At 42.6% G+C, this 25079-nt stretch overlaps 1 protein-coding gene across 2 annotated transcripts in view; it reads right to left on the bottom strand.

Annotated features, from left to right (window-relative positions):
* Positions 1-25079, bottom strand: part of FLT3 (fms related receptor tyrosine kinase 3) — a 96850-nt gene that overhangs the window by 24102 nt on the left and 47669 nt on the right. For both annotated transcript variants that reach the window (XM_050766837.1, XM_050766836.1), the window contains 9 exons: positions 22408-22523; positions 17259-17388; positions 14781-14908; positions 14318-14457; positions 14067-14220; positions 12849-13017; positions 1810-1913; positions 546-654; positions 110-288 (listed from right to left, as the gene is read on the bottom strand). In XM_050766837.1, the coding sequence (XP_050622794.1) occupies positions 110-288; positions 546-654; positions 1810-1913; positions 12849-13017; positions 14067-14220; positions 14318-14457; positions 14781-14908; positions 17259-17388; positions 22408-22523 (1229 nt within the window). The remainder of the gene's footprint in view (positions 1-109; positions 289-545; positions 655-1809; positions 1914-12848; positions 13018-14066; positions 14221-14317; positions 14458-14780; positions 14909-17258; positions 17389-22407; positions 22524-25079) is intronic.

Consider the following 25079-nt stretch of genomic DNA (forward strand, 5'->3'; position numbering starts at 1 on the left):
CACTGACCCTATACTCTCCTGTAAAATTCCCCAAGTAAAAGTCAGCGATGGGGACTAACTTCTCGTGGGGAATTCTGATGGTGGAGTATTACAATAGCAATTGGTGTACCTGGAGAGTTTAAAAGGATCGTCTCACAAGATGTGCCAAGGGAATTGTATGCACAGCACTTGACCAGGAACCCTTTTATGGCTTCACTCATGTTTAGCGTACTGCTGGACACCCACTGTCCAAACACTTTTCTGTTAGCCTTTCTATTCCAGACTCCTTCTGGGATGTCTTCTGTGCAGCTGAAAAAAACAAAATGGCAAATAATGTAGACAGGTGAGCTGCCATCAGATGGGAAGTTAGGGTTTCTGCAGTGAGTTCTAAAAGAGATTCATCCAGTATAAGCTATCAGAAACAATCTATGACCATTGAGAATTATGGTTGAGAACATTAGCATTTTAAATATTTCATCATTTCTTCTTAAACTGTGTTCATGAAAGAGTCAATATGTCAGAGTTTTATGTTCTTCCATTATAAGAGACATCAATGTCCTTATTACTTAGGAGACTTGTCTGAACACTTCTTCCAGGTCCAAGATGGTAATGGGTATCCATCCGAGGAACAGGACGCCTGACTCGCTGATGCTTCCGCGAGCACTTGAGGTTTCCCTACAGAAAAGAAAACGTGTGAAATAAGCTCACTGGCTGGGCAGAGTGGTTCGCTCCTATAATACCAACACTTTGTGAAGCCAAGGTGGGAGGATCACTTGGGCCGAGGGGTTCAAGACCAGCCTGGGCAACATAGCAAGACCCTGTCTCTGAAAATAATAAAATAAAATAAGCTCATGGAGCACGGTACTTTCTGGAAATAGTTTCAAAGTTGCCTACAGTACAGGCTACCCATTTACTCCAGGGCAGTTTGTGCTTCTGGGAGGATGTCTCACTCAGAATGACTCCAGACCTCTGGTAATTTCTTCTTTCCTCCTTGCCATGCAACCTTCTGGTTGGGCAGCGTTGACACCTCTCTGCTACACACCATTTTCCCATTGCCAGCCTCCCCCTGGAGAGAGCTGAGGTACAGACCTCCACCTGCTTGCACGACTTAAAATGATTCTCAGCTTCAGAAGAAGTTGGGCTTCTCATTGTTTTGTAAGCCAAAGAAATGAAAATTATTAAAAACAAATAAATGAGAGATAAAATGACTTTCAGCCTTTCCTTAACATGCCCTTTCAAAATACTAAAATCAATAAAGTCACAACACGAATTCATATTCAGAGACAATGTGAAATAAGTCTTTCAGCCTCTGAGGATACACACAGAAAGAGATATATGGCCAGGTGCAGTGGCTCTCGCCTGTAATCCTAGCACTTTGGGAGGCCAAGGTATGAGGATCCCTTGAGGCCAGGAGTTTGAGATCAACCTGGGCAACAAAGGGAGGCCCCCTCTCTACAAAAATGGTTTTAAAATTAGCTAAGCATGGGGGAGCGTGCCTGTAGTCCCAGCTACGTGGGAGGCTTACTTAGGAGGATCACGTGAGCCCAGGAGTTTGAAGCTATGGGGATTTATGATTGTGCCATGGCACCCCAGACTGCATGATAGAGTGAGACCTGGTGTTAAAAATGAAACAAAACAAAATAACATAAAAAATAAAGAGATATATGATCGATGCCAGTGGATATGAGAATAAAATTTCAAAACACTTCAGCATACAAACACAGTTTTGTAGTACCCCTTCTAAGCCATTACTTAGCTCTTCCTAGTTAAGACTAATAAAGAATTAAGGAATTAAAAAATAAAAATGAAATTCTTGGCAATTTAACTTACTTCTTATATTCAGCGTGAACATTTTGGTAAATTGGGCATCACCATTTTCTGCATGGAATATATATTCTCCTGGCTGGTGCTTATGATTGCAAAACTTGGATACGCTGTTTGAAAAAGAATTAAAGACAGATTTAGCCTGATTGCTACAAGAGATGCTGCAACTAATGACAGTGTGCATGGGAGGAGTCTTCCTTGAAATGCTCCTTACTTGCTAAAGTTCACTGGAAAAGGAGATGTCCATATTCTAGACCCTTGCTACTCAAAGTGTGGTCCACAGACAGGCAGCATCAACATCGCCATTGGTATCATCTGGGAGCTTGTTACAATTGCAAGATTTCAGGTCCCATCTCAAATCACTGACTCAGAATCTGCATTTTAAGATGATCACCATGTGAGTCATATGCCCACTGAGAGTTGGGATTGACCGAAGATCCTCAGTGAGACAAGGAAGTTCCTGCCCCTCTTGTTCTGGATAGTCTGACTTCTCAGATCTTGTGCAGATGGAGGAGCCTGTAGTTCAGAGGTCCCCAACCCCCTGGCCACAGACTGGTACCTGTCCATGGCCCGTTAGGAACGGGGCCACACAGCAGGAAGTGAGCAGCAGGCAAGCCGGCTTTACCGCCTCCTGTCAGAGCAGCAGAGGAATTAAGCCTCACAGGAGCACAAACCCTACTGTGAATTGCGCATACCAGGGATCTAGGTCGTGTGCTCCTTATGAGAATCTAATCCCCGATGATCTGAGGTGGAACAGTTTCATCCCAAAACCAACCCCTACCCCCAATCTATGGAAAAACTGTCTTCCACAAAATGGATCCCTGGTGCTGAAAACATTGAGGACTGCTGCTGTAGCTGCCCTGCTTCCTGAAATGATGGTCCAAGGCAGGAACTATGACCAACCCTTGACTTACATAGCAATGAACCATGATGAGGACTCAAATCCACTGAGCTTGTGCAGAAACTTCTGAGTGCTCTCGCAGGCTCTAGTGCCTACTTGGAGAACTCATCAACCACTCAATATTTTGACACGGATAACCTGATCTTGGGGACTATCCACCACGCCCAGCAGGCCTGTGGGTTGCTGGATACTGCAGTGAGATGTTGGATGATGCAGGAGAGGCAGGGGAGCAAGGAGCTGTTGAATATGCCTTCATGCACTCACAGTAACAAAATTGGAGAAAAAGAAAATAAATTCCCTTCAAACAGAAAAATATATCTAAGGCTTGTTCCGAAGATAGCTAACTCAACCTCCACATAGCCTACTTAAAGTTTTTTGTTTTGTTTGTTTGTTTGTTTGTTTTCTTGAGACGGAGTCTTGCTCTATCGCCCAGGTTGGAGTGCAGTGGTGCGATCTCGGCTCACTGCAAGCTCTGCCTCCCGGGTTCACGCTGTTCTCCTGCCTCAGCCTCCGGAGTAGCTGGGACTACAGGCACCTGCCACCACGCCCAGCTAATTTTTTGTAATTTTTAGTAGAGACGGGGTTTCACCGTGTTAGCCGGGATGGTCTCGATCTCCTGATCTTGTGATCCATCCGCCTTGGCCTCCCAAAGTGCTGGGATTACAGGCATGAGTCACCATGCCCGACCTAGCCTACTTAAATTTTAAAATACAAAAAGACCCTGCCTGGCAGGTTAGGAAGACGAGTCAGAGTGGACGCAGCTTTAGATGAGAAGTGTGGAGGATGCAAAAGACCTAAAAAGTATAGCTATCTTCAAAGATACCTAAACTGGGTGAGTAGACAGGATCCATACAAGTGGAATCGTTAAAGCATTAAACTGAAGACCAGCAGATGATCAAAGAAGGCAGAGGTCTGTGTTGGTGGGAAAGGTTCAGGGGCTTCCTAGAGGAGGTAGAGCTTGAGCTAGATCCTCACGAATGAGTTGGTTTTGGTAAGAGGGCAAAAGAAAAGGCATCCAAGGAGGAGACAAAGGAGCAACTGAAGGTGCCAGACAGGAAGTCATAGGGCCACAGTGAGGAGGAACAGCGAGCCTCTCACGGGAGCAGAATATCATGAACAGTATTTTATTTACTTATTTTATTTATGTATTTATTGATTGATTGATACGGAGTCTTACTCTGTCGCCCAGGCTGCAGTGCAGTGGCACAATCTCGGTTTACTGCAACCTCCGCCTCCCAGGGTCAAGCAATTCTCCTGCCTCAGTCTCCTGAATAGCTGGGATTACAGGTGCCCGCCACCAGACCTGGCTAATTTTTTGCAGTTTTAGTAGAGATGGGGTTTCACCATATTGGCCAGGGTGATCTCGGTCTCTTGACCTCGTGATCTGCCTGCCTCAGTCTCCCAAAGTGGTTGGATGAATTACACATTTAAAAAATACAAATTACTTATTTTCTATAACAATGCGTACTGCCCTGGGCATTGCAATAAAACTTTTTTTTTTTTTTTTGAGATGGAGTCTCACTCTGTCACCCAGGCTGGAGTTCAGTGGCACGATCTTGGCTCACTGCAACTTCTGCCTCCTGGGTTCAAGTGATTCTCCTGCCTCAGCCTCCCAAGTAGCTGGGATTACAGATGCACGCCACCACGCCCGGCTAATTTTTGTATTTTTCGTAGAGATGGGGTTCACCATGTTGGCCAGCCTCGTCTTGAATTCCTGACCTCGTGTGATCCTCTCTCCTTGGCCTCCAAAAGTGCTGGGATTACAGGCATGAGCCACTGCACCTAGCCTTAATTTTATTTTATTTTATATAATTTTTCTGTAGAGATGGGGTCTCACTATGTTGCCCAGGCTGGTCTCAAACTTCTGGCCTCAAGCCATCCTCCCACCTCAGCCTCCTAAAGTGCTGGGATAACAGGTATGAGTCATGGTGCCTTGGCCTATGAACAGTGTTTTATATTCACCTGCTGATGGCAGCAAAAGTTAACTGGAATTTTAAAGGCAGTCGTAGCAATTCAAGAACTCATTCATTCATTCATTCAACTGTCAATATTAGAACGTGTTTGTGATGGAAATTGAGGACACAACAGCAAATTCAAAAAACTGGGTTTCTGTTCTCACAGAATTTACAATTTGGTGGTGAAGGTAGAGGGGTAATAAGCAGTTAGAGTGTGGGAAGTTTCTGCGATAGGAGAAGTAAAAGTTCAGATTTGAGGTTTTGGAGCATGACAAGAGGAGTATTGTTTAATGTAAGAGAATGGGAAAGGAGAGAAAAGAGCAAACCCAAGAGGCACCAGAAAAAAAGAAATGGCAGGGGCTGGATTGGATACAGAAGATAAAGAGGGGAAGAGAATCCCAGTTGGTCCCCAAGACTCAAAATACGCCTGTAATCCCAACACTTTGGGAGGCTGAGGTGGGTGGACTGCTTGAGGCCAGAAGTTTGAGACCAGCCTGGGCAACCTAGTGAGATTCCATCTCTACCAAAAAAATCCACAAAATGCCACTGCGTAATTGCAGCTTTTGAGCCCATGTTTGTGTGACACCAATGTTCTGTGACCTGAACTCCTAAGCCAAGGTAATTCTGACTGTGTGTTGTGAACGAGAGAATTCATCTCTCTGACCTATCGAAAGTTTCAGGCAGTTAAAGGTTGACCTTTGGGTGGGTGCAGGGGCTCGCATCTGTAATCCCAGCACTCTGAGAGGCCGAGGAGGATGCATTACTTGAGCCCAGGAGTTCAAGATCAGCCTGGACAACATGGCAAGACCTTGTCTCTACAGATTTTTTTTTTATTATTTAGCTGGGTGCGATGGCACACACCTGTGGTCCCAGCTACTCGGGAGGCCGAGGTAAGGGAATCGCTGGAGCCACTGTACTCCAGCCTGGGCAACAGAGCAAGACCCAGACTCAAAAAAAAGGCTGAGCATTGAATAAGGTGTTTAACCTTGTTTTACTTTGTTAACAAGAAGTCTAAAGAAGTAAAAAAGAGGAATTTCTTATCCTGACCTATTTCTGGACAAAAAGGAGGAAATCACTGGTGAAGTGGAAACAATAGAAAGATCAGGGGAAAGCCAGATTACGACCCTAGGGAGGAGAAGAGGAAACAGAGCTCCATGCCGGTGCCCGACCTCAGGAAGGCAGTGTGGAAGAGGCTGGCATGGAAGTGGCCCAAGAGAAGAAAGACGTGAGCTTCTAACAGGGAAAGTGTAATTCTCTCTGGACTATGGCCAAAGACCCTGAAAAAGGAGAAAAGAGGAGATAATAAAGCCAGTGTGGCTCACCAGGCACCATGTCAGAGACACGAGTCATTTCAGTGGAAAAAGAAATGACCAGTACAATTACTTCTCATGAGGCAGACCAAAGCAAAATGTTTCATAAACGTTTTTCTTCCTCAGTCTTCTGTGCTGTCTTAACAGAGTGTGGTTTGCCACGGTTTAGAAGAGAGAGCACCTGAAATATTTTTCACTCTTCTGAACAAACACCAGGTAGGAAATTGGTCACATAAATAGCAGGAACACAAAACTGAATATCCAGATCGCTTTAAACTACCTTTCCTCGTGCTTATGACAGTTAACCCTGGAAACAATGACAACTACAATGACAACTGTGTCCTGACCCCATGGGAATTCCAAGGGGACTAACCAGTTACGCTGATTGGGAGACGCACGGCTTCCTCTTTCACCTAGGGGTTTTCTATAAATGGCCAGTTGACAGGAGACGGCTGTCAGGACATTTGAGTTTACAGTGAAACAGTATCTTGGTGTCTAAGAAGATGCGTTCTGGTTGCAACTAAGAAAAGGGGTTTCTTGGCTGGGAACAATGGCTCACGCCTGCAATCCCAGCACTTTGGGAGGCTGAAGGAGGAGGATCACTTGAGGTCAGGAGTTCAAGACCAGCCTGGCCAACATGGTGAAACTCCATCTCTACTAAAGATACAAAAAATTAGCCGGGCGCGGTGGCACACGCCTGTAATCCCAGCTACTCGGGAGGCTAAGGCAGGAGAATTGCTTGCGGTTGAGGTTGCAGTGAGCTAAGATCATACCATTGCACTCCAGCCTGGACGACAGGGCGAGACTCCATCTAAAAAAAAAATAATAATAAATAAAAATACAATATAAAAAAATAAAAACGTCAAAGAAAGAGAAAGGAAAAAAGTAAAGTTGATACTCATCAACAGGAGTTAAAATAAAAATTTCTAAAAAGTGGAATACTATGCAGCCATTAAAACAATAAGGTAGATATAACAACATACTTATTAATACAGAAAGATGCTCATGATATATTTTAAGTGAAAAATCAGACTACAAATGGTACATTATTTCGTGTTTATACAAAGATCCATACTGTATGTTTCTATCATGGTGGTTACATAGAAAAAGTCTGCAATGTTATCTCTGGAGGCGGAATTATGGTGTTTTTTAAAGGCAATTTCAGAAAAAAAGAATGAATAAAGGGTGTTGACTTTGCCTTCTGTGACTGGGCAAGTAATTTAGCCTCAATTTCCACATTTCATAAAATGGGATTATGAGGGTTAAATGAGGTAATACACCTATAGGATTTTGCACATGATAAGAACTCAAAGAAGGATCTTTTATTCTCGCAGAATGGCTTCATAAGATATGGTTAATAACTCACAACTGAGTGGGGTCTTGGGAAGACCTGCAGCCAGGAATGCTGTCTCAGACTGCAGAAGTGAACAGGAACAGGATTTAGGTAGGAGCTGCTGGTATTTCACTAGACTCAAACTTTTCCCTTATTTTCCCTCCTTTCTGTCTATACTTAAGGCTCAACTCCTTCAGAAAATAGGAAAAAAAAAAAAAAAAAGCTCCTCTCCCAGGCTCCATAATCTTCTGTAATTGTGTGTCAGTCATTTCATGTGACAGCCTGCTTTTCAGTTTGTGGTTCTTCTGAGCAGGACGCTGGCTCCCCACCCAGAACCCAAACGACCACCACACAGCTGTTTACCCCGTAAGCACTCGGTTAGTGCCTACTGTGGGCAAAACCTAGATTCACAGAGTTGGAAAATTAAATATTTCAGGAACAAGGAAAACATCAGGCTTAGGCAAGGCTAAGGAGAAGGTTTCAGAAGAGGTTACTAAGTAATTACAACAGTCCCATTCCTATTTTTTCCCATGAAATCGGAAAAAGCTAAGGTAGATTTGGTATTTGTAATTAAGTCTGTAGAGATACGAAATTATACAAACGAATGGGTGAAATATCCTGGAAACCTTTATCAGGACCAGGACACCAGGACGGCTAGAAAGTTATAATTTAATAAAATGTAAACATATAAAGGCAAGCCCTAGTAAACTTTGGCGTCATATTTGAGGAAGTAAATTGGAGAAATGAAGCCGTGAAAGTGGGGAAGCCGAGAGATTTCTGGTGCACATACCATGACCACACCAAAGTTTTTTCAGGGGTACTGTTATTACAGGGCCCTTTCGGTTACAGATTTTTTTAAAGTTGTATCACTTTGCCTATGCAGTCTTGATACATGACTAAAATACTGTACTTCACAAACCAAATTCGGCTCAATTAAATTGTTGAATCTAGGTGGTAGGTAAAGAATGCTCACGCACTATTATTTCAACTTATTAGTAAGTTTGAAACTTTCTATAATAAAAAGTCAAAAGGAAAGACGGGTGCAGTGGCACACACCAAGTTGCAGCTACTCAGGAGGCTAAGGCAGGAAGATCACTTGAGCCCAGGAGTTAGAATCCAACCTGGGCAACAGAGCGAGACCCTGACTCTAAAAAGCAAAAAGAAGCCAGGCAAGGTGGCTCATGGCCGTAATCCCAGCACTTTGCAAGGCCGAGGCGGGTGGATCACGAGGTCAGGAGTTCAAGACCAGCCTGGCCAAGATGGTGAAACCCCATCTCTACTCAAAATATAAAAATTAGCCAGGCAGGGTAGCGCATGCCTGTAATCCCAGCTATTCAAGAGGCTGAGGCAGGAGAATCACTTAAACCTGGAAGGCAGAGGTTGCAGTAAGCCAAGATTGAGCCACTGTATTCTAGCCTGGGCGACAGAGCAAGACTACATCTCAAAAAAAAAAAAAAGCAAAAAGAAGGACTGGGCATGTTGGTTCACACCTGTAATCCCAGCACTTTGGGAGGCCAAGGTGGGCGTATCATTTGAGGTCAGGAGTTCAAGACCTGCCTGGCCAACATGGCGAAACCCTGTCTCTACTAAAAATACAAAAAAATTCACTGGGCAGGGTGGCTCATGCCTGTAATCTCAGCTACTAGGGAGGCTGAGGCAGGAGAATCACTTGAACCCGGGAGATAGAGGTTGCAGTGAGCCAAGATCACGCCACCGCACTCCAGCCTGGGTGACAGAGTGAGACTTAGTCCAAAAAAAAAAAAGTAAAAAGAAAGAAAAGTGTAAATGACCCCTGACTGTAATCTAGTCTGCCATCCCCATCTCAACATAGAGCCTGGTGTGGAAAGAAAAAGACAGTTAGAGCACTCAGAGGCGTGTTCAAATTTTGTGTTGTTCATTTCTTGTTCAGTATTTTGAGCACGTTTTTTCATGAAGAAGGAGGGCCCATCTTTCCTTTGCTGTGTGTCGTCAGTGGCCCACAACACCTGGTACATTATTATTACCAACAATGCACATTATTAGCACAAACACTGTAGCTCTTCAAGAACTTTTCAATACAATAAACACTGAGTATTGGGTGTTGTGCTAAGAACCACATGTGTGGTCCTTGAAGTGAAGAGGATGCTGTTGACTCATCTTTGGCCCAGACTGCACTGTGAGCTGCATTCCAGATATGATGATGAATTCATTCATATATTAAACACACACTTACTGAACAAGGCATTGTACAAAGATAGAGAAATATGGCAGCACACCTATTCTTAGGGTTTATAAACTCCCTGGTGAGATGCAACGTACAAGGAGGTAACTCTGTTACCAGATAAGTAGGAATGAGTGAGGTACAAAACGCTATAGGAGTCAGGATCTCCCCTAATTCATTCATTTGGCTACCTCTATAGGATAACAACCTGGGGTCATGCGTATGGATTGTGGCCACGGAATGAAGCTACAGGAAGTAGCCCACTGGCCCATGACCCATATGTCAGTGACACGGTCCCCAACTGGCGATTCTGTAAAATCTCAAAAGGTTATACCAGGTATCACCAGCACAGTGGCAATCTGTGTACATTCTGGGGGGAGAGGGAAAGCAACATTACCTTATTCACTCTGGCAGCCCTTCACAGCATCACACCCATCAAGAGGATATTAAAGTCATATTTGTTGAACTAAATTGAATTGACCTCTTATCTCTTTGAATTAGGTTCAGAAGAGATTCCCATGACGCTAAGAGCTTATCTAACATGGGGATAGGATACAAAGGAGAGAGGGGACAGTGATATGCTGATTTCCTTCTGAACACAGGCCAAGTGGTAATCAAGTCAACTAGGGTAGAGAGGGGCTGGATCCCCAACCTTCTCCATTTAAAAGCTTGATAGGCCAAGGACGGTAGCTCACGCCTGTTATCCCAGCACTTTGGGAGGCTGAGGCAGTTGGATCACTTGAGGTCAGGAGTTCAAGACCAGCCTGGCCAACATGAAGAAACCCGTCTCTATTTAAAATACAAAAAATGAGCTGGGTATGGTGGCGTGCACCTATAATCCCAGCTACTCAGGAGGCTGAGGCAGGAGAATTGCTTGAACCCAGGAGCTTTTGGTGAGCCAAGATTGTGCCACTGCACTTCAGTCTGGGCGACAGAGTGAGACTCTGTCCGAAAAAAAAAAAGCTTGATGTTTCTGAATAAGAGCTTATGACGACTGTGGGGTGATGCCTCTAAGGCAATGGTTCTCAAAAAAAGTTGCCAGGGGTTATTTTTCTCAATTTGGCAGTGTCTGGAGATACTGTCACACTGGGAAAGGGGAACGTGCTCCTGGCATCCAGTGAGGAGGCCAGGGATGCTGAAAAGTGTCCTACAATGCACAGGACAGCCCTCCACAACAAAGAATTATCCAGCTCAACATGTCAGCAGTGCCACTGTTGACAAACCCTGAGTTTGGGGGAGTGTGTTTCAGTCAACTCCCAGACCAGTCTGCATTCTTAATTACCTTAAAAATGAATGCTCTGAACATTGGGGGGTTTCAGTAACAGACGGCAGACAACTCCATGCAAACCCTGCACTGAGATTCTAAAAGTCCCAACAAGGGACTTTTAGTACAAATCCCTTTTAGGTATAAAGAGTAGCACAGTAATCATGAAACAAACACGTAGCAGAATCAAGGTGAAAAGAACTCCTACTCTTCAACTGGAAGAGTGCTAGCCAATGAAATACAATGTCAGTCATGACTGCAAGCCTTGTATATCATTTATAAATTCTGTTGGCTGCATAAAGTAAAAGGAAGCAGGTGAAATTAAGTTGAATAATAGATTTCATTGAATGCAATATATCCCAAATACTATCATTTTAATATATAATTAACATAAAAATTGTTTTAATTTTATATATATTTTTTCTTTTCGAGGCAGGGTTTCGCTCTGTCATCCAGGCTGGAGTGTGGTGGTGTGATCACGGCTACTGCAGCCTCAACCACCTGAGCTCAATCAATCCTCCAACCTCAGCCTCCCAAGTAGCTGGGACTAAAGGTGTACACCACCACACTCAACTCATTTTTGTATTTTTTGTGGAGATGAAATTTTGCCATGTTACCCAGGCTGGTCTCAAACTCCTAGGCTCAAGCGATCCACCCGCCCTGGCCTCATAAAGTGCGGGGATTACAGGTGTGACCCACCAAGCCTAGCCATTATAAAAATTATTAGTAATATATTTTACATACTTTTTTTCATACTAAATCTTCAAAATCTAGTGTGTATTTTACAATTAGAGTACATCTCAATTTGGACCAGACACATTTCAAGCTCTCAATATCCACATGTGGTTGGTGGCTACTGTACAGGACAGCACAGATCTAGACCTGTGATAGGAATCACCAAAGGTTCTCATTAAAAAAGCAGAGTCTGAGCGTTTTGCCCTAGTTTTGAGTCAGCATGTCTGGAATGGGAGCCAGGAATCCACATTTTGAGCATTTGCTCAGATGATTCTTATTTAGTTGTTCAACAGACCACATGCTGAGAAAGGATGATGTATTCTAGTCCATTGACTTGTTTGAAAGATAACATGTGCGTCTCAGTCTCTCATACTCTAGTCCAAAACCATGTTCCATAGCATTAGTTTAAAGAAACAAGAGATGTCATAACTATAGAAGATATAGGGGAAGGTTGTTTTTTGTTTTCCAAAGAAGGAATGGAAAATTCCTCCCACAAGACAACCTTTCGGCTGGGTGCGGTGGCTCACGCCTGTAATCCCAGCACTTTGGGAGACCCAGGTAGGGTGAATCTCCTGAGCTCAGGAGCCCGAGACCAGCCTGTGCAACATGGAAAAACCATGTCTTATCAAAAATACAAAAAAATTAATCAGATGTGGAGGTGTGCACCTGTGGTCCCAGCTATTTGGGAGGCTGAAGTGGGAGGATCACTTGAGCCTGGGAGGTGGAGGTTGCAGTGAGCCAAGATTGCACCAATGCACTATAGCCTGGGTGACAGAGTGAGACCTCATCTCAAAAAAAAAAAAAAAAAAAGAAAGAAAAAGAAAAGAAAAATTGTTTTTCCTAAAAAAAGAATCTTGCATAGTTTCTCATACAAATCCTGAGGAAAACATTTTTCTTCAGCTCTTATTATTGGGCTATTTCTGCATGTATTTTCTGAAAATTTAAATCAATACACCTATGAGTAATGTTTTTCTGTTTTTAAGGAGTTTTACTTCCTCAATCATCTGCAAATGTTTTAGGAGAGACTCAGTGTACTATACACCGCACTCTCAAACAGGAAGTAACTACCTTGTGACTCAGAAAATGCCAGAGAACCAGACTCAAACTAGACCAGACTAATACTGTTCTTTCTGTTTTCATGCAGCAGGTTATATTATCTAAAGCAATAGTAAGACTGCTACTGAATCCTCACATCTGCTTATTGTTTTCTCATCTCCAATTTCAACTCAATAATAAACTCATAATAAGTGAATTTGCTTCCATAAGTATAAAACTGTCCTTCTCAAGGGCAACAAGCAAGGAGAATTATGCTAAAAATGGTATCTTAAGAGTCCTTTGTGGTCTCACCTGTATCCGTCATCGAGACCCTTTTGCTCACAAGGAAATGATTTTCGAGAGAAGGTCCATGTACATCTGATTTGTGGGTAGGCTTTAAACCTGACGGAAAAACAAAACTCTTCATATTGGTCAATTTCATAATCTTCACTTGAATTGGTAACATTTATAAATCCCTTTTCTGTAAGAAAAAATAGGCATTTATGAGTTAGTTAATAATATTCATATGGAAACATACTGAGAAGATAAAATAAACTTGTATTCATCAGTTTCACAGAAAAATTCAGGTGTTGGCATGCTGCAGGTCAGGTTGGATAATCCAAGTGAAAACCCAGGAGTCCTATCCCTAGTTCTAAGCCTGAGCTCATCATCTTTCGAAGTTAAGAAATGTTTAAAAAAAGAAAGAAGGAAACAAAAAGAATGGGATGTAGATAATTGACTGTCTTCCCAGAGAAATGTATAAATAAACTTACAGATTTTGCAGACAATTTCCAAAGGTTGAAAGGAACCCCCACTCCTGTGTACACACTAGGGGTCTCCTTACAGAGTCTGGAAGCCCCTGCTCTCAGCCAGCACCACTCTCTCTCGTTGATGAGAGAGAGAAAAATAAACTCAAGGCACAAATAAAAGAGCAATCTGGCTAGCAATATTCACGAGGTTGCCTTATGGAACACTTCCTTATTAATCTGCTAAGAGCATCGCTGTGTTTCTTAGCATTTTCATTATGGCTGAACGCTGTACCCTAATCTGAGATTATTGAATTGTGTTCCATTTCGGATCCTACATACCCCACCAAAATTTCAGGGCATCTAAGGGCTTGTACTGTCTCTCAGTGCTCACTGCCCTAACAGTGAGGCTAGTTGGTTCTTAGAACCAGTATTTATATTCTATTTTGTGTCAGGCTCTGTGTCATGTTCTGGAACTACAAGGATAGAATGAATTGTCCTTGTCCTTAGGAAACTTACAGTCTACCGGGGGATAAAAGCACACAAACAGATGGTCATATTACAAAGTGTTATGTGCAAACACAGTGGCATTCAAGCGGGCCTGGTTTCACGGGAAAAGGAAGACGGTGAGCAGATTATCTTTGCAAAGCTATTCTAACTCGGTTTCTTTCTTAGTGTTTGAGAGTAGCATTATATTGAAATCCGAATTTGTACCGCATACCTCACATTCCACTCTAAAGCAACTAAAAATAGGAATAAAGATTGTGTGAGCAGCCTGCATTACCTACGATGGTAACCAAAGCGGATTGACTGGGATGCTTTGAAGAGGAACAAGTGTAGTATCCCGTGTCGTTTCTTGCCACTGATGATACAAAAGCAAACAGAATCCGTATCATAGTTCTGTTTGTTGAATAGGTACTCATCTCAAAGTAGCTGCCCTAGGTTTTAATAAAACAGAGTTTGCATTTAATGTTTTCAATCCGGACTGTTAGTTAATTGTTCCTGCATTTTCAGAATACAAACTTGTCCTTTTACCTCCTCGAGTGCTTTGTTTTCTAATTCCCAGGTGAGCCCAAATCCATGGTTCACATGAACAGCTTTGCACCTTATCCATAAGGGTTCCCCCACTTTAAGAAATAATTGTGGCAATGTGGTCTGAGGAGTTTGATTTAGATCTAGGAGATGAAAACATCCCAAGTGAGAAAAAAGAAAGTGATTATTGCCTTATCACAAAGGATATCCTGAACATTCTGAACAAAGACTTTAGCATCATCTCAAATATTACTAACCACATTAATCAAAGAAGCTTTTAGAGACTGACTCTTCTCTTTTATGAATAAATCAGCATTTACAGAATCCATAATATTGCATTTACTGGGGCCTAAAGGAACGACAGGATTTCTGAAGTTGAATGATCACCTATGCAGTTACTGTTAGTCCCTGATCGTTGCTAAGAAATAGTCACTGAAAATGAAAGTACGTGATATTATAGAGTTACCTATTGTGAACAGCCTGGTGCATTCCCTGCCCAGTTCATTTCTGGCACAGCACCTTATGTCCGTCCCAAATAATTCATGAAGCACTTTCTCCTCCTTTTTAACAACTGCTGGACTTTCTTCTTTACAACTGCAATTAGAAAATAAGTACCATTTGGTTAAACAAGTTTTAAAATTACAAATGAATGCTCAAGAGGAGAACAAAGTTCTAGAGCCATTTTTAAGGGTCAAACGGTAAGCAAAAGGTCAAAAGGTAAACAAGCCCAAATCTATGGTTTCAGCTAAGAGCTCATAAGGGAGCTAGCTAGTTACTCATTATCTCAATGGATTAGAATAACACTAAGGAGAATTACATAATAAAACAGTTTAAAATTGTTCATGTTTGGTGATCTCTTTGTTGCTGTTGTTTAAAGACAGGGAAAGAAAGGAAAAAAATGAGAAAGAAGACAAGGAAAAAAAGAGAAGAAAGAGAGAAGAGAAAAAGCATGATTGGGCTTTCATGAAGTTTAGCAAGGTAAGCATCCTTTTCTTCACAGCACTGAAGGGGACGCAGTAAGGGATGGGGAAGCTAAAGTTTCAAAGGTCACCCGAGTTCCCACAGGAACAGAGGAGGGCCAAGGTGTCACCTGCAAGGGAAATCAGCCAAGACTCCCAAGTATGCAACAGAACAAAACTCCTCTCCCTGCCTCAGCAGAAAGCGAACTTTTGTACCACTTTGGAACAAAGTATTTGGTACTTTTTCTCCTTCTATTTGGTCCCATTTAAAAAGAAAAAAAAAAAAAAGTTGTTTAGTAAATTTTAATTAGTTCAAACTGCATGAATTTTTACTTTGTGAGAACTTAGCTTTGGCATATATGAAAAACTACGTAAACATTTATACCATACTTACTAATGGCTAGGCACTGTTCTATGTGCTTTACACATATCAATTCATTTACTCATCATAGCAATCTTATAAGTACTTGTTGTCATTCCCAGTCTTCTGATGAGGCACAGAGAGGTTAAGTAACTTGTCCAAGGCCACACAGCTGCTAAACAAACTAGGGTTCAAACCCAGGCTATCTGGCTCTAGATTCTATATCTTTAAACAATCGTATTAGACTGCTTTTCCAGAACAAACAGGACAATCACAAATTGAACATTTAGTCACAAGGAATTTCTCTCTTTTTTTTTTTTTTGAGATGGAGTCTCGCTCTGTCACCCAGGCTGGAGTGCAATGGCATGATCTCGGGTCACTGCAACCTCCGCCTCCCAGGTTCAAGCGATTCTCCTTCCTCAGCCTCTTGAGTAGCTGGGATTACAGATGCCCGCCACCACGCCTGGCTAATTTTTGTATTTTTAGTAAAGACGGAGTTTCACCATGTTGGTCAGGCTGGTCTCGAACTCCCAACCTCAGGTGATCTGCCTGCCTTGGCCTCCCAAAGTGCTGGGATTACAGGCTAAGCCACCGTGCCCGACCTAGAATTTCCTTTTTCTTTCTTTTTTTTTTTTTTTTTTTTTTTGAGACGGAGTCTCGTTCTGTCACCCAGGCTGGAGTGCAGTGGTGCGATCTCAGCTCACTGCAAGCTCTGCCTCCCGGGTTCACACCATTCTCCTGCCTCAGCCTCCTGAGTAGCTGGGACTACAGGTGCCCACCACCACGCCCGGCTAATTTTTTTGGTATTTTTAGTAGAGATGGGGTTTCACCGTGTTAGCCAGGATGGTCTCCATCTCCTGACCTCGTGATCCTCCGGCCTCAGCCTCCCAAAGTGCTGGGATTACAGGCGTGAGCCACTGTGCCCAGCCTAGAATTTCGTACTTATAAGAGAATTGTACTTTAAAATCAGTATCTTTCTTTTTGCCCCAACCAGATGCCCAGGGAGCCAACAATCCTGGAACGTAGAGGGACTTTTACTTGTGTACTATGATGCCCAGGAAGGGTCCTGCAGTTGATTTCAGGGGCTCCAAAAAGCCCCTTACCAAAAAAATCCTTGTCCTCCCTGTACACTGGCCATTCTGTATTATTTATTTATTTTATTTTATTTATTTAATTTTTTTTTTTTTTTTTGAGACGGAGTTTTGCTCTGGTTGCCCAGGCTGGAGTGCAATGGCGTGATCTTGGCTCACTGCAACCTCTGCCTCCCAGGTTCAAGAGATTCTCCTGCCTTAGCCTCCAGAGTAGCTGGTATTATAGGCGTCCGCCACCACACCTGGTTAATTTTTTGTATTTTTAGTGGAGATGGGATTTCTCCATGTTGGCCAGGCTGGTCTCAAATTCCTGACCTCAAGTGATCTGCCCACCTTGGCCTCCCGAAATGCTGGGATTACAGGCGTGAGCCACTTCACCCGGCCCTATACTGGTCATTTTTTAACTTTAAGAAGCCAGAGTTTCCTGTTTCAATGAGCATAAATTAAATTTTACATACAGCTTGATGTCAGCTACATTAGAAAATAGCCAAAAGGAAATTATGAGAATAGCGGCTACCACGGATGTGTCATACCTTTCCCCCTGTGAATCGCAAAGCACCCATTCCACGATCGGCTCTGGAACGCTCTCAGATATGCAGACCAGGGCGTCCTGGTTTTCCATTTTTCTAAAGTAAGGTCTTCTTAATGTGAAAAGCAGGGTATCTAAAGCATCATAAGTTATTAACATTTTACTATTTTAAAAATAATTATCTTAGCAGCCCCTCAAAAAAGGATTCTATGTCATTAAGAAAAGTTCGTATTTTATACCATAGCAGTGTCTTCTGCAGCCCCGCCAACCATTACATACACAGATTTTTTCTTTTTTTAATACTAAAGGCATCAAAAGAAAACCAACCACTATATTAAATTTAGCTCTGGCTGCAGTGTCAACTTTAACATTTACCCTCTTGGCCAATTTCTCTGGGTATTTCATAAATCCACAGCTAACTAAAGTAGTCGAGTGAAGCCATGTGAAAATACAAATATTGATAGGCACAGGAAAAAGGAAATTAGCAATAACATATGGCTTAAACCCTTGTTTAACGCAGAGTTTAGACCTCAACTTTCTTCCTATAATTTGATCTGCAACTAGTCAGAAATACACTAAGATTCAGAAAGCCAGAAGAAACATGGTAGGGTGGAGTTGGAATTGCAACAGAACTTAGAGGTTTAGTTGAGCCTTCCACTCCCATGGACCATCACACACACACACACACACACACACACACACACACACACACACACACACACACACACACACACACACACACACACACACACACTATCCTTCACTCCCAGCTATGTCTAACATAAACTTTCTACTTCTACTTTGACTCTTCTAAGGACTGGAGTTCATGACCTTCCAGGGCAGGTCATTCTAATTTCTGACAAGCTTTTTTTTTTAAGGAAAGTTTCCCTATACTGAATTCCAGCCTCTCTCCTTACAATAAATTTTGCTTGAAAATATTATGTATTCTTTGATATATATATATGAAATATATATATATATATGAAAGAATATAGGGAGTGTAAATTTCAAAGCATAATAACAACAAATACCCACGGAGCCACTATCCACCTAATAACTAGAATATTAATAAATACCTTTTGATCTACTTTTGTGCTTCTCCCCATCTCTCAACTGTACATGGCCTTTATCCTGAATTTTGTTTATTATTCGGGGACTCTTCAAAGTAGTTATACCACATAAATATGTGGTGCTAAATGATATATTGATTTATTTCATTCTTGAGCTTCAAAATAGTGTTATCAATCAATATGCAGCTTCCACAACTTCATTTTTTCATCCAACCTTATGTTTTTAACATTCATCCATGGTTTTACATGTAGCTATACTTTATTCATTTTTTTTTACTGCTACATCATATTCTATTGGTATATATATCATTGTTTTTTCATTTTCTTGCAGTAGACATTTGGGTTGTTTCCTTCTGTGTGTGTGTGTGAGACAGGGTCTCTGTCACCCAGGCTGGAGTGCAGTGGTGCAATCTCAGCTCACTACAGCCTCAACCTCCCAGGCTCAAGTGATCTTCCTGCCTCAGCCTCCCAAAGTGCTTGGAATAGAGGTATGAGCCACCACACCCGGCCATAGTTTTTTGTATGATCAACCATGTGCTCTGAACATTCCACACATTTGTACTGAGGCATGTGTATAACAGTTTCCTTAATAACATACCTAAGAGGGGAACTGCTGGTCTACATGGTATGAGCACATTCAGCCTTACACATAATGACCATTTGTTTTCCAAAGGGGTTATACTAATTTATGTTACACACCAGGAGATGAGAGCACCTATTGCTTTGTATATGTACCAAGACTTCTTAATTTTCAACAATCTAGCAGGTATAAAATGGTATTTCATTGTGGTCTTCATTTAATTTATCCATTATTAATTTAACATGTGTTAAAATAATTACTTGGAAGGCCATTAGGCTGAGACAGCTCTAATAGCTTGAGTTCCTATGTAAACAAATCAAAACCCAACTTTAAAAAAAAAAAAAAAGGGAAAGAATAAAGGCTGGGCACTTAGGGAGGGTGAGGCGGGAGGATCGCTTAAGCCCAGGAGTTGGAGACCAGCCTAGGTAACATGCCGAAACCCTGTCTCTACAAAAACAACAACAACAAGCAAAAAGCAAACCCAATTCATTTATGAGCAGCAAAATGCCACTTAGCTTAATCAATGAGGAACTGCAGACTGACCAAACGAGGGGCTGCCCTTCCTTAACCAATCAAATCTTTTCTTTGTCTTGCCTCCAGGAACACCTTCTAGAAAGAAGTCTTACCCTTGAATGCCCTGACAGGAGCCCACCTGCTTACCATCTGGCACTGCCCGATTCATGAATTGCTTTCTGCTCAAATATACTCTTTACAACTTTAACGTGCCTAAGTTTATCTTTTCACATGTTTCTTGACCATTTAGGTTTCATGTCCCAAAAATGAAATGCCTACTCATGTCCTTTGTTCATTTCTCTACAGGTTTTCATTTTGCTTTGTTTTTTTTATTGACTTATTGACTTACATAGATTGTTTATCTTATTGACTTTACATATTATGACTATTAATCCTTTGATGATTGTGAACTGCAAGTAACTTTTCCCATCTTGTGGTGATTTTTACTTTTTCTCCCTGTAAGTTCTTTTTTTTTTTTTTTTTTTTTGAGATGGAGACTCGCTCTGTTGCCCAGGCTAGAGTGTAGTGGCCGGATCTCACCTCACTGCAAGCTCCGCCTCCCGGGTTCAAGCGATTCTCCTGCCTCAGCCTACCCAGTAGCTGGGACTACAGGCGCCCACCACCACGCCCAGCTAATTTTTTGTATTTTTAGTAGAGACGGGGTTTCACCGCGTTAGCCAGGATGGTCTCGATCTCTCCCTGTAATTTCTAACAACTGGTTCTTATCCTACCCTCTAGAGCAACTTTTTAAAAGTCTAGCTTTGATTCCATATGAAAATCCTTCAAATATTTAAAATCAGAAACTGAGATCAAGGGAGATAATTACCATAAAAGGTACTTTAACTCGTTCGCTCAGGTTTCCTGACCCAAATCCTAAAAGAATTTCCTCTGTATTACACTGCAATCAACCTTATCGTGTCTTCAAAATATTTCCTTCTATACACTACACATTCCCAATTCCTTCAACTGCTCCTAATTTAAAGAATTCCAAATTTTCCACTATCCTGGTTGCTCCATTTTGTCAGTATTCATCTAAAAAAAAAAAAGTAGAACTGAAATGAATAATCTTCCATTAATTTCCTTAATTTAGATGTTATATTTTCATGAACACTGCCAAGGTTCAAATTTACTTTTTTTGGCAACCATGCCCTGCTGGTGGTTAATACTGAGCTTGTGGTTGACTAAACCCTTTCCTCTTTTTCACACTGACTGTTGCCACGTCTCTCCCACCTATTTTTTGGACCCCACCACCTTGCAGAATGCTAAAAATAAGTTATAATTTGCTTGAATAATTGTTGTTACATTTTTACACTGTAAATCTTAAGTGAAAGGAATATACCCTGAGTATAACAGAGACACAGCAGATGCCCACTTACCTTATACAACTATTTATAGTTGGCAAGAAAATTTAAAAAGGAGAGAAAAAGAGAAAGAGGAAGAGAGGGAGAGCAAGAAATGTCCTCGCTTCATCCAACCTGGGGCATGTATTGACTGTCCCACAGAGGCGGTGAGGGACTAGAAAGGGGGCAGGGAACAAGACCAACACCAAAGAGCAACGAAAGGTAATTCTTGGCTTTGGAGCTGGTAGGGCTCTGATCCTATCATTTTCAGAGTAATTAAAGGACTTTCCAGAACAAATTTTGAGTAATTTTGACTTTAGCTAACGTATACCTTACAGGCTGACTTTAGAACCTTACCCCACCCCCAACCCCAGTAAGATGACACTTCTGGGAATCTCGAGTGCTCTCTTCTGTTAGTAGCTTTGACAGCAAGACCCACGCACTTTCTTTCACACAAGACCCAGGGCAGTGTGGTGCAGAAAGCCTCCAGCTGTGCCCACCACCACGCCTCTCAGAGGGTTTGTCTTCTCATCTACATGCATGCAGGATCGCTGCGAGCATCTGAGATGTTACAGGCAGAAGATCCTCAGCAAAGGGCAGTTGTGCTTATTCCTGACCCAGGGCACCTCTGTGGGCCGGACACACACGCTTTGTGCACTTGAGTCACTGACAAGGAAGAGGGCAGCCTGGCAAGTTGTGTCAATGTGTGGGAGGGAACCTAATTTTAAGTGATATTAACCCAGGGTTTTTGGAGCACTGCACTGGCCCCTAAAGGCACGAGGACCTGAATGAATGCAGCCACCTTTACTCCTTCTTGGTCATGGAAGGTGAAGCAGCAAGTCAGTGCGCATAGCACTGAGTCTTTGCATGATGGGGATGAAACAAGGAGAAGCCAGAAAGCACATGCAGGTGGTGCCTCTGCCAGCCGCACAGCTGCCTCCCTTGGTAAGACTATTTGGACTGTTCCTTACAGCTTGCATATGGTCTGGCATGCGCGTGGGCCTGCGCTGTCCAACACAGTAGCCCCTAGCTGCATGGGGCTATTTAAATTTCAATTTTAATGAATTAAAACTAAATAAAATGGAAACTTTAGTTCCTCAGTCACCTTAGCCACATTTCAAGTGTTCAACAGCCCCATGTGGCCAGTGGCTACTGTATTGGAAAGAGCAGACAAAGATCATTTTCATCATCTTAGAAAGTTCTATTGGATCATGCTGAGACCTTCCAATCCTGTGAGGTATATATTTTTATCCTCATTTCACCAACAAGGGAATTGGGGCTCAGAGAAATTGTGACCTGCCATAGGTGGTAGTATCAGAACCAGAATCAGAACCGAGGTCTTCTGATTCCAAGGTCAAAATGTTTCCCATTTCTTCCCTGTCAGCCATCTGCTACTGAACAGAGGATGTCCCAGGTGTTTTTAGCAGCAGTCACATTCTGAGAGTCCATGGCACACATCAGTGATTCATCAGTGATTCTCAGTTCTCTATAGGTTCTACGGAGGGTTGACGGGAATCTAATCAATCCAACGATGTATCGAGGGAAACATGAATATGTCTAGAGGAGCTGGTCAAGCTAACGGGTTCTAAATCACTCCTTTGAAATACTGTGGTATTCCAGACTGGAATGCTAGTAGCAGGCTGGACTTACTTCTTATACTCACTGTAAACAATATTGTGTAATTGGTAGCTTCACTCTGAATAAAAAGTAGGTATTCTCCAGCTTGGGTTTCTGTCATTTTCAAAATGACCATGGAAACAACTCCTCTGCAAAACAAGAAAGAGAACTAGTTATTTTGGAAAATGTGTGAAACTAAAAACAAAATTTCATAGTGACTAAAAAGGCAGTTTGGTACTCCAGCATTCCCCGCCCGGCACGGAAGCTGCTCTGTGGAGAATACAGCTTCTGTCATGTGCCCAGCACTCAGCCTGGGCATTGCTCATTGGACTCTGACTTTTAACCAGTCCTCCCCTTGAGGATGGGAGAGCTCTATTCTGGTGCCATCATCTCATCTTCCCTGAGCTTCTAGGAGCGAAAACTCCCATCTAAAAACACACAGGAGGCTGGGTGCGGTGGCTCACACCTGTAATCCCAGAACTTTGGGAGGCCAAGGCAGGCAGATCACCTGAGGTCAGGAGTTTGAGACCAGCCTGGCCAACACTGGTGAAACCCCGTCTCTACTAAAAATACAAAAATTAGCCGAGAATGATAGCAGGCGCCTGTAATCCCAGCTACTCAGGAGGCTGAGGCCAGAGAATTGCTTGAATCCAGGAGGTGGAGGCTGCAGGAGCTCAGGTCGCACAACTGCACTCTAGCCTGGACAACAAGAGTGAAATTCCGTCTAAAAAAAAAAAACTGAAACAACAACAACAACAACAAAAGCACAGTAAGCCAGGTGTAGTGGCTCACACATGTAATCCCAGAACTTTGGGAGGCCGAGGCTGGCAGATCACTTGAGCCCAGGAGTTCAAGACCAGCCTGGGCAATATAGTGAGACCCTATCTCTATTTAAAAAATATTTTTAAAAACGACCTGGTACAGTGGCTCACGCCTGTAACCCCAGCACCTTGGAAGGCTGAGATGGGTGGATCACCTAAGGTCAGGAGTTGAAGACCAGCCTGGCTAACATGGTGAAACCCTGTTTCTACTAAAAATACAAAAAATTAGCCGGGCATGGTGGCGCCCACCTGTCATCCCAGCTACTCAGGAGGCTGAGGCAGGAGAATCGCTTGAACCTGGGATGCGGAGGTTGCAGTGAGCTGAGATCGCACTATTGCACTCCAGCTTGGGCAACGAGAGCGAAACTCTGTCTCAAAAAAACGAATAAATAAATAAATAAAAACCCACACACAGTGTTGGTGATACAGTCCCTTTAGCAGTGGCATACCATTTCCTTCCATGACAAAGCACCCTCTGTGATCACATATGCCCAGTCACCTGGTCACCAGCCTCAGTCTCAGTTTCCCATTCACAGAACACTGAGGTTAAAAAAAAAAAAAAGTTCCCCTAGTTTGTGCCTTTCTGTCTAAATGAAAGAACCCAAGCAAAATCTGACAAAAGGCATGTTCCTATGAAGTAATAATTACACTGAATATCACTTAGATGTAAAGAGAAAGATATCACGGTGTCAGTATTTTTAACTTTTCAGATAATTAGTAAACATAAATTGGGTTAGGGGCATTCTCTTCCAAGAGATAACTAGGATGTGTATTTGGTGCTATCCTCTCTAAAGCTGACAGTCCTCCTAGCACTTTGTTGAGTGATGCTGTATTTAAATTCACAATTTCTGGCCAGGCACGGTGGCTCATGCCTGTAATCCCAGCACTTTGGGAGGCGTAGGCAGGTGGATCACCTGAGGTCGGGAGTTCGAGACCAGCGTGACCAACATGGAGAAACCCTGTCTACTAAAAATACAAAATTAGCTGGGCGGGGTGGCACATGCCTGTAAACCCAGGTACTCGGGAGGCTGAGGCAGGAGAATTGCTTGAACCCAGGAGGTGGAGGTTGCAGTGAGCCAAGATCACGCCATTGCACTCCAGCCTGGGCAACAAGAGTGAAACTCCGTCTCAAAAAATTAAATAAAATAAAATAATAAAACAAGTTCACACTTTCTGACCTTTAGACCCTTAACTGTGCAAAGCGTAGTCTTTCTCCAACAGTGTTAGCATCAGCTGGGAATTGACAAAGATGCAGAATCTCAGGTCCCACTCATCAGAATCTGCATTTTAAACAAGATCTCCAGGCAATCCAAATACAGGCTATATTTGAGAAGTCCTGCTTTAAAGCAGCAAGCAGGTTCAAGAGTACATGGGCCTGCATTCATAAACACAGTCGATTAGTAGGATGCATACTTGATTTGCTTCTGCAGATCTATTTTGATGATATGCTTTTTTTCTCTGAACCCTTAGCCTGGCGTGAGCCACCACGTCTGCAGTCGCAGCAGTTTGGGAGGCAAGGCAGGAGGACTGCTTGAGGCCACGAGTTCAAGACTAACCTGGGCAACATATTGAGATGCCTTCCCAATAAAAAGAAAAAAATGTGACTGGCACAGTGGCTCATGCCTGTAATCCCAGCACATTTGTAGCCAAAAAACAAGAAGTGAGTAATACAATCTCAAAAGAGGAAAGGAAATGAATGTGTTCCAAGATTTAGAACTCAACTTCAGAACTATACTCACTGTCCGGCAAATCACTTAAGAATGTATTTGACCTTAAAAAAAAATACAAATAACTGGTACAAGTTGATCACAGAGACGTTCTCCAAGACCCTATCAAGGGGCCCGATACCCCTTGCAGGCCATTTGGGTACTGTTCACTACATAG

This window comes from Macaca thibetana, chromosome 17 (genome assembly GCF_024542745.1).
Source record: "Macaca thibetana thibetana isolate TM-01 chromosome 17, ASM2454274v1, whole genome shotgun sequence".
Classification (NCBI taxonomy): domain Eukaryota; kingdom Metazoa; phylum Chordata; class Mammalia; order Primates; family Cercopithecidae; genus Macaca; species Macaca thibetana.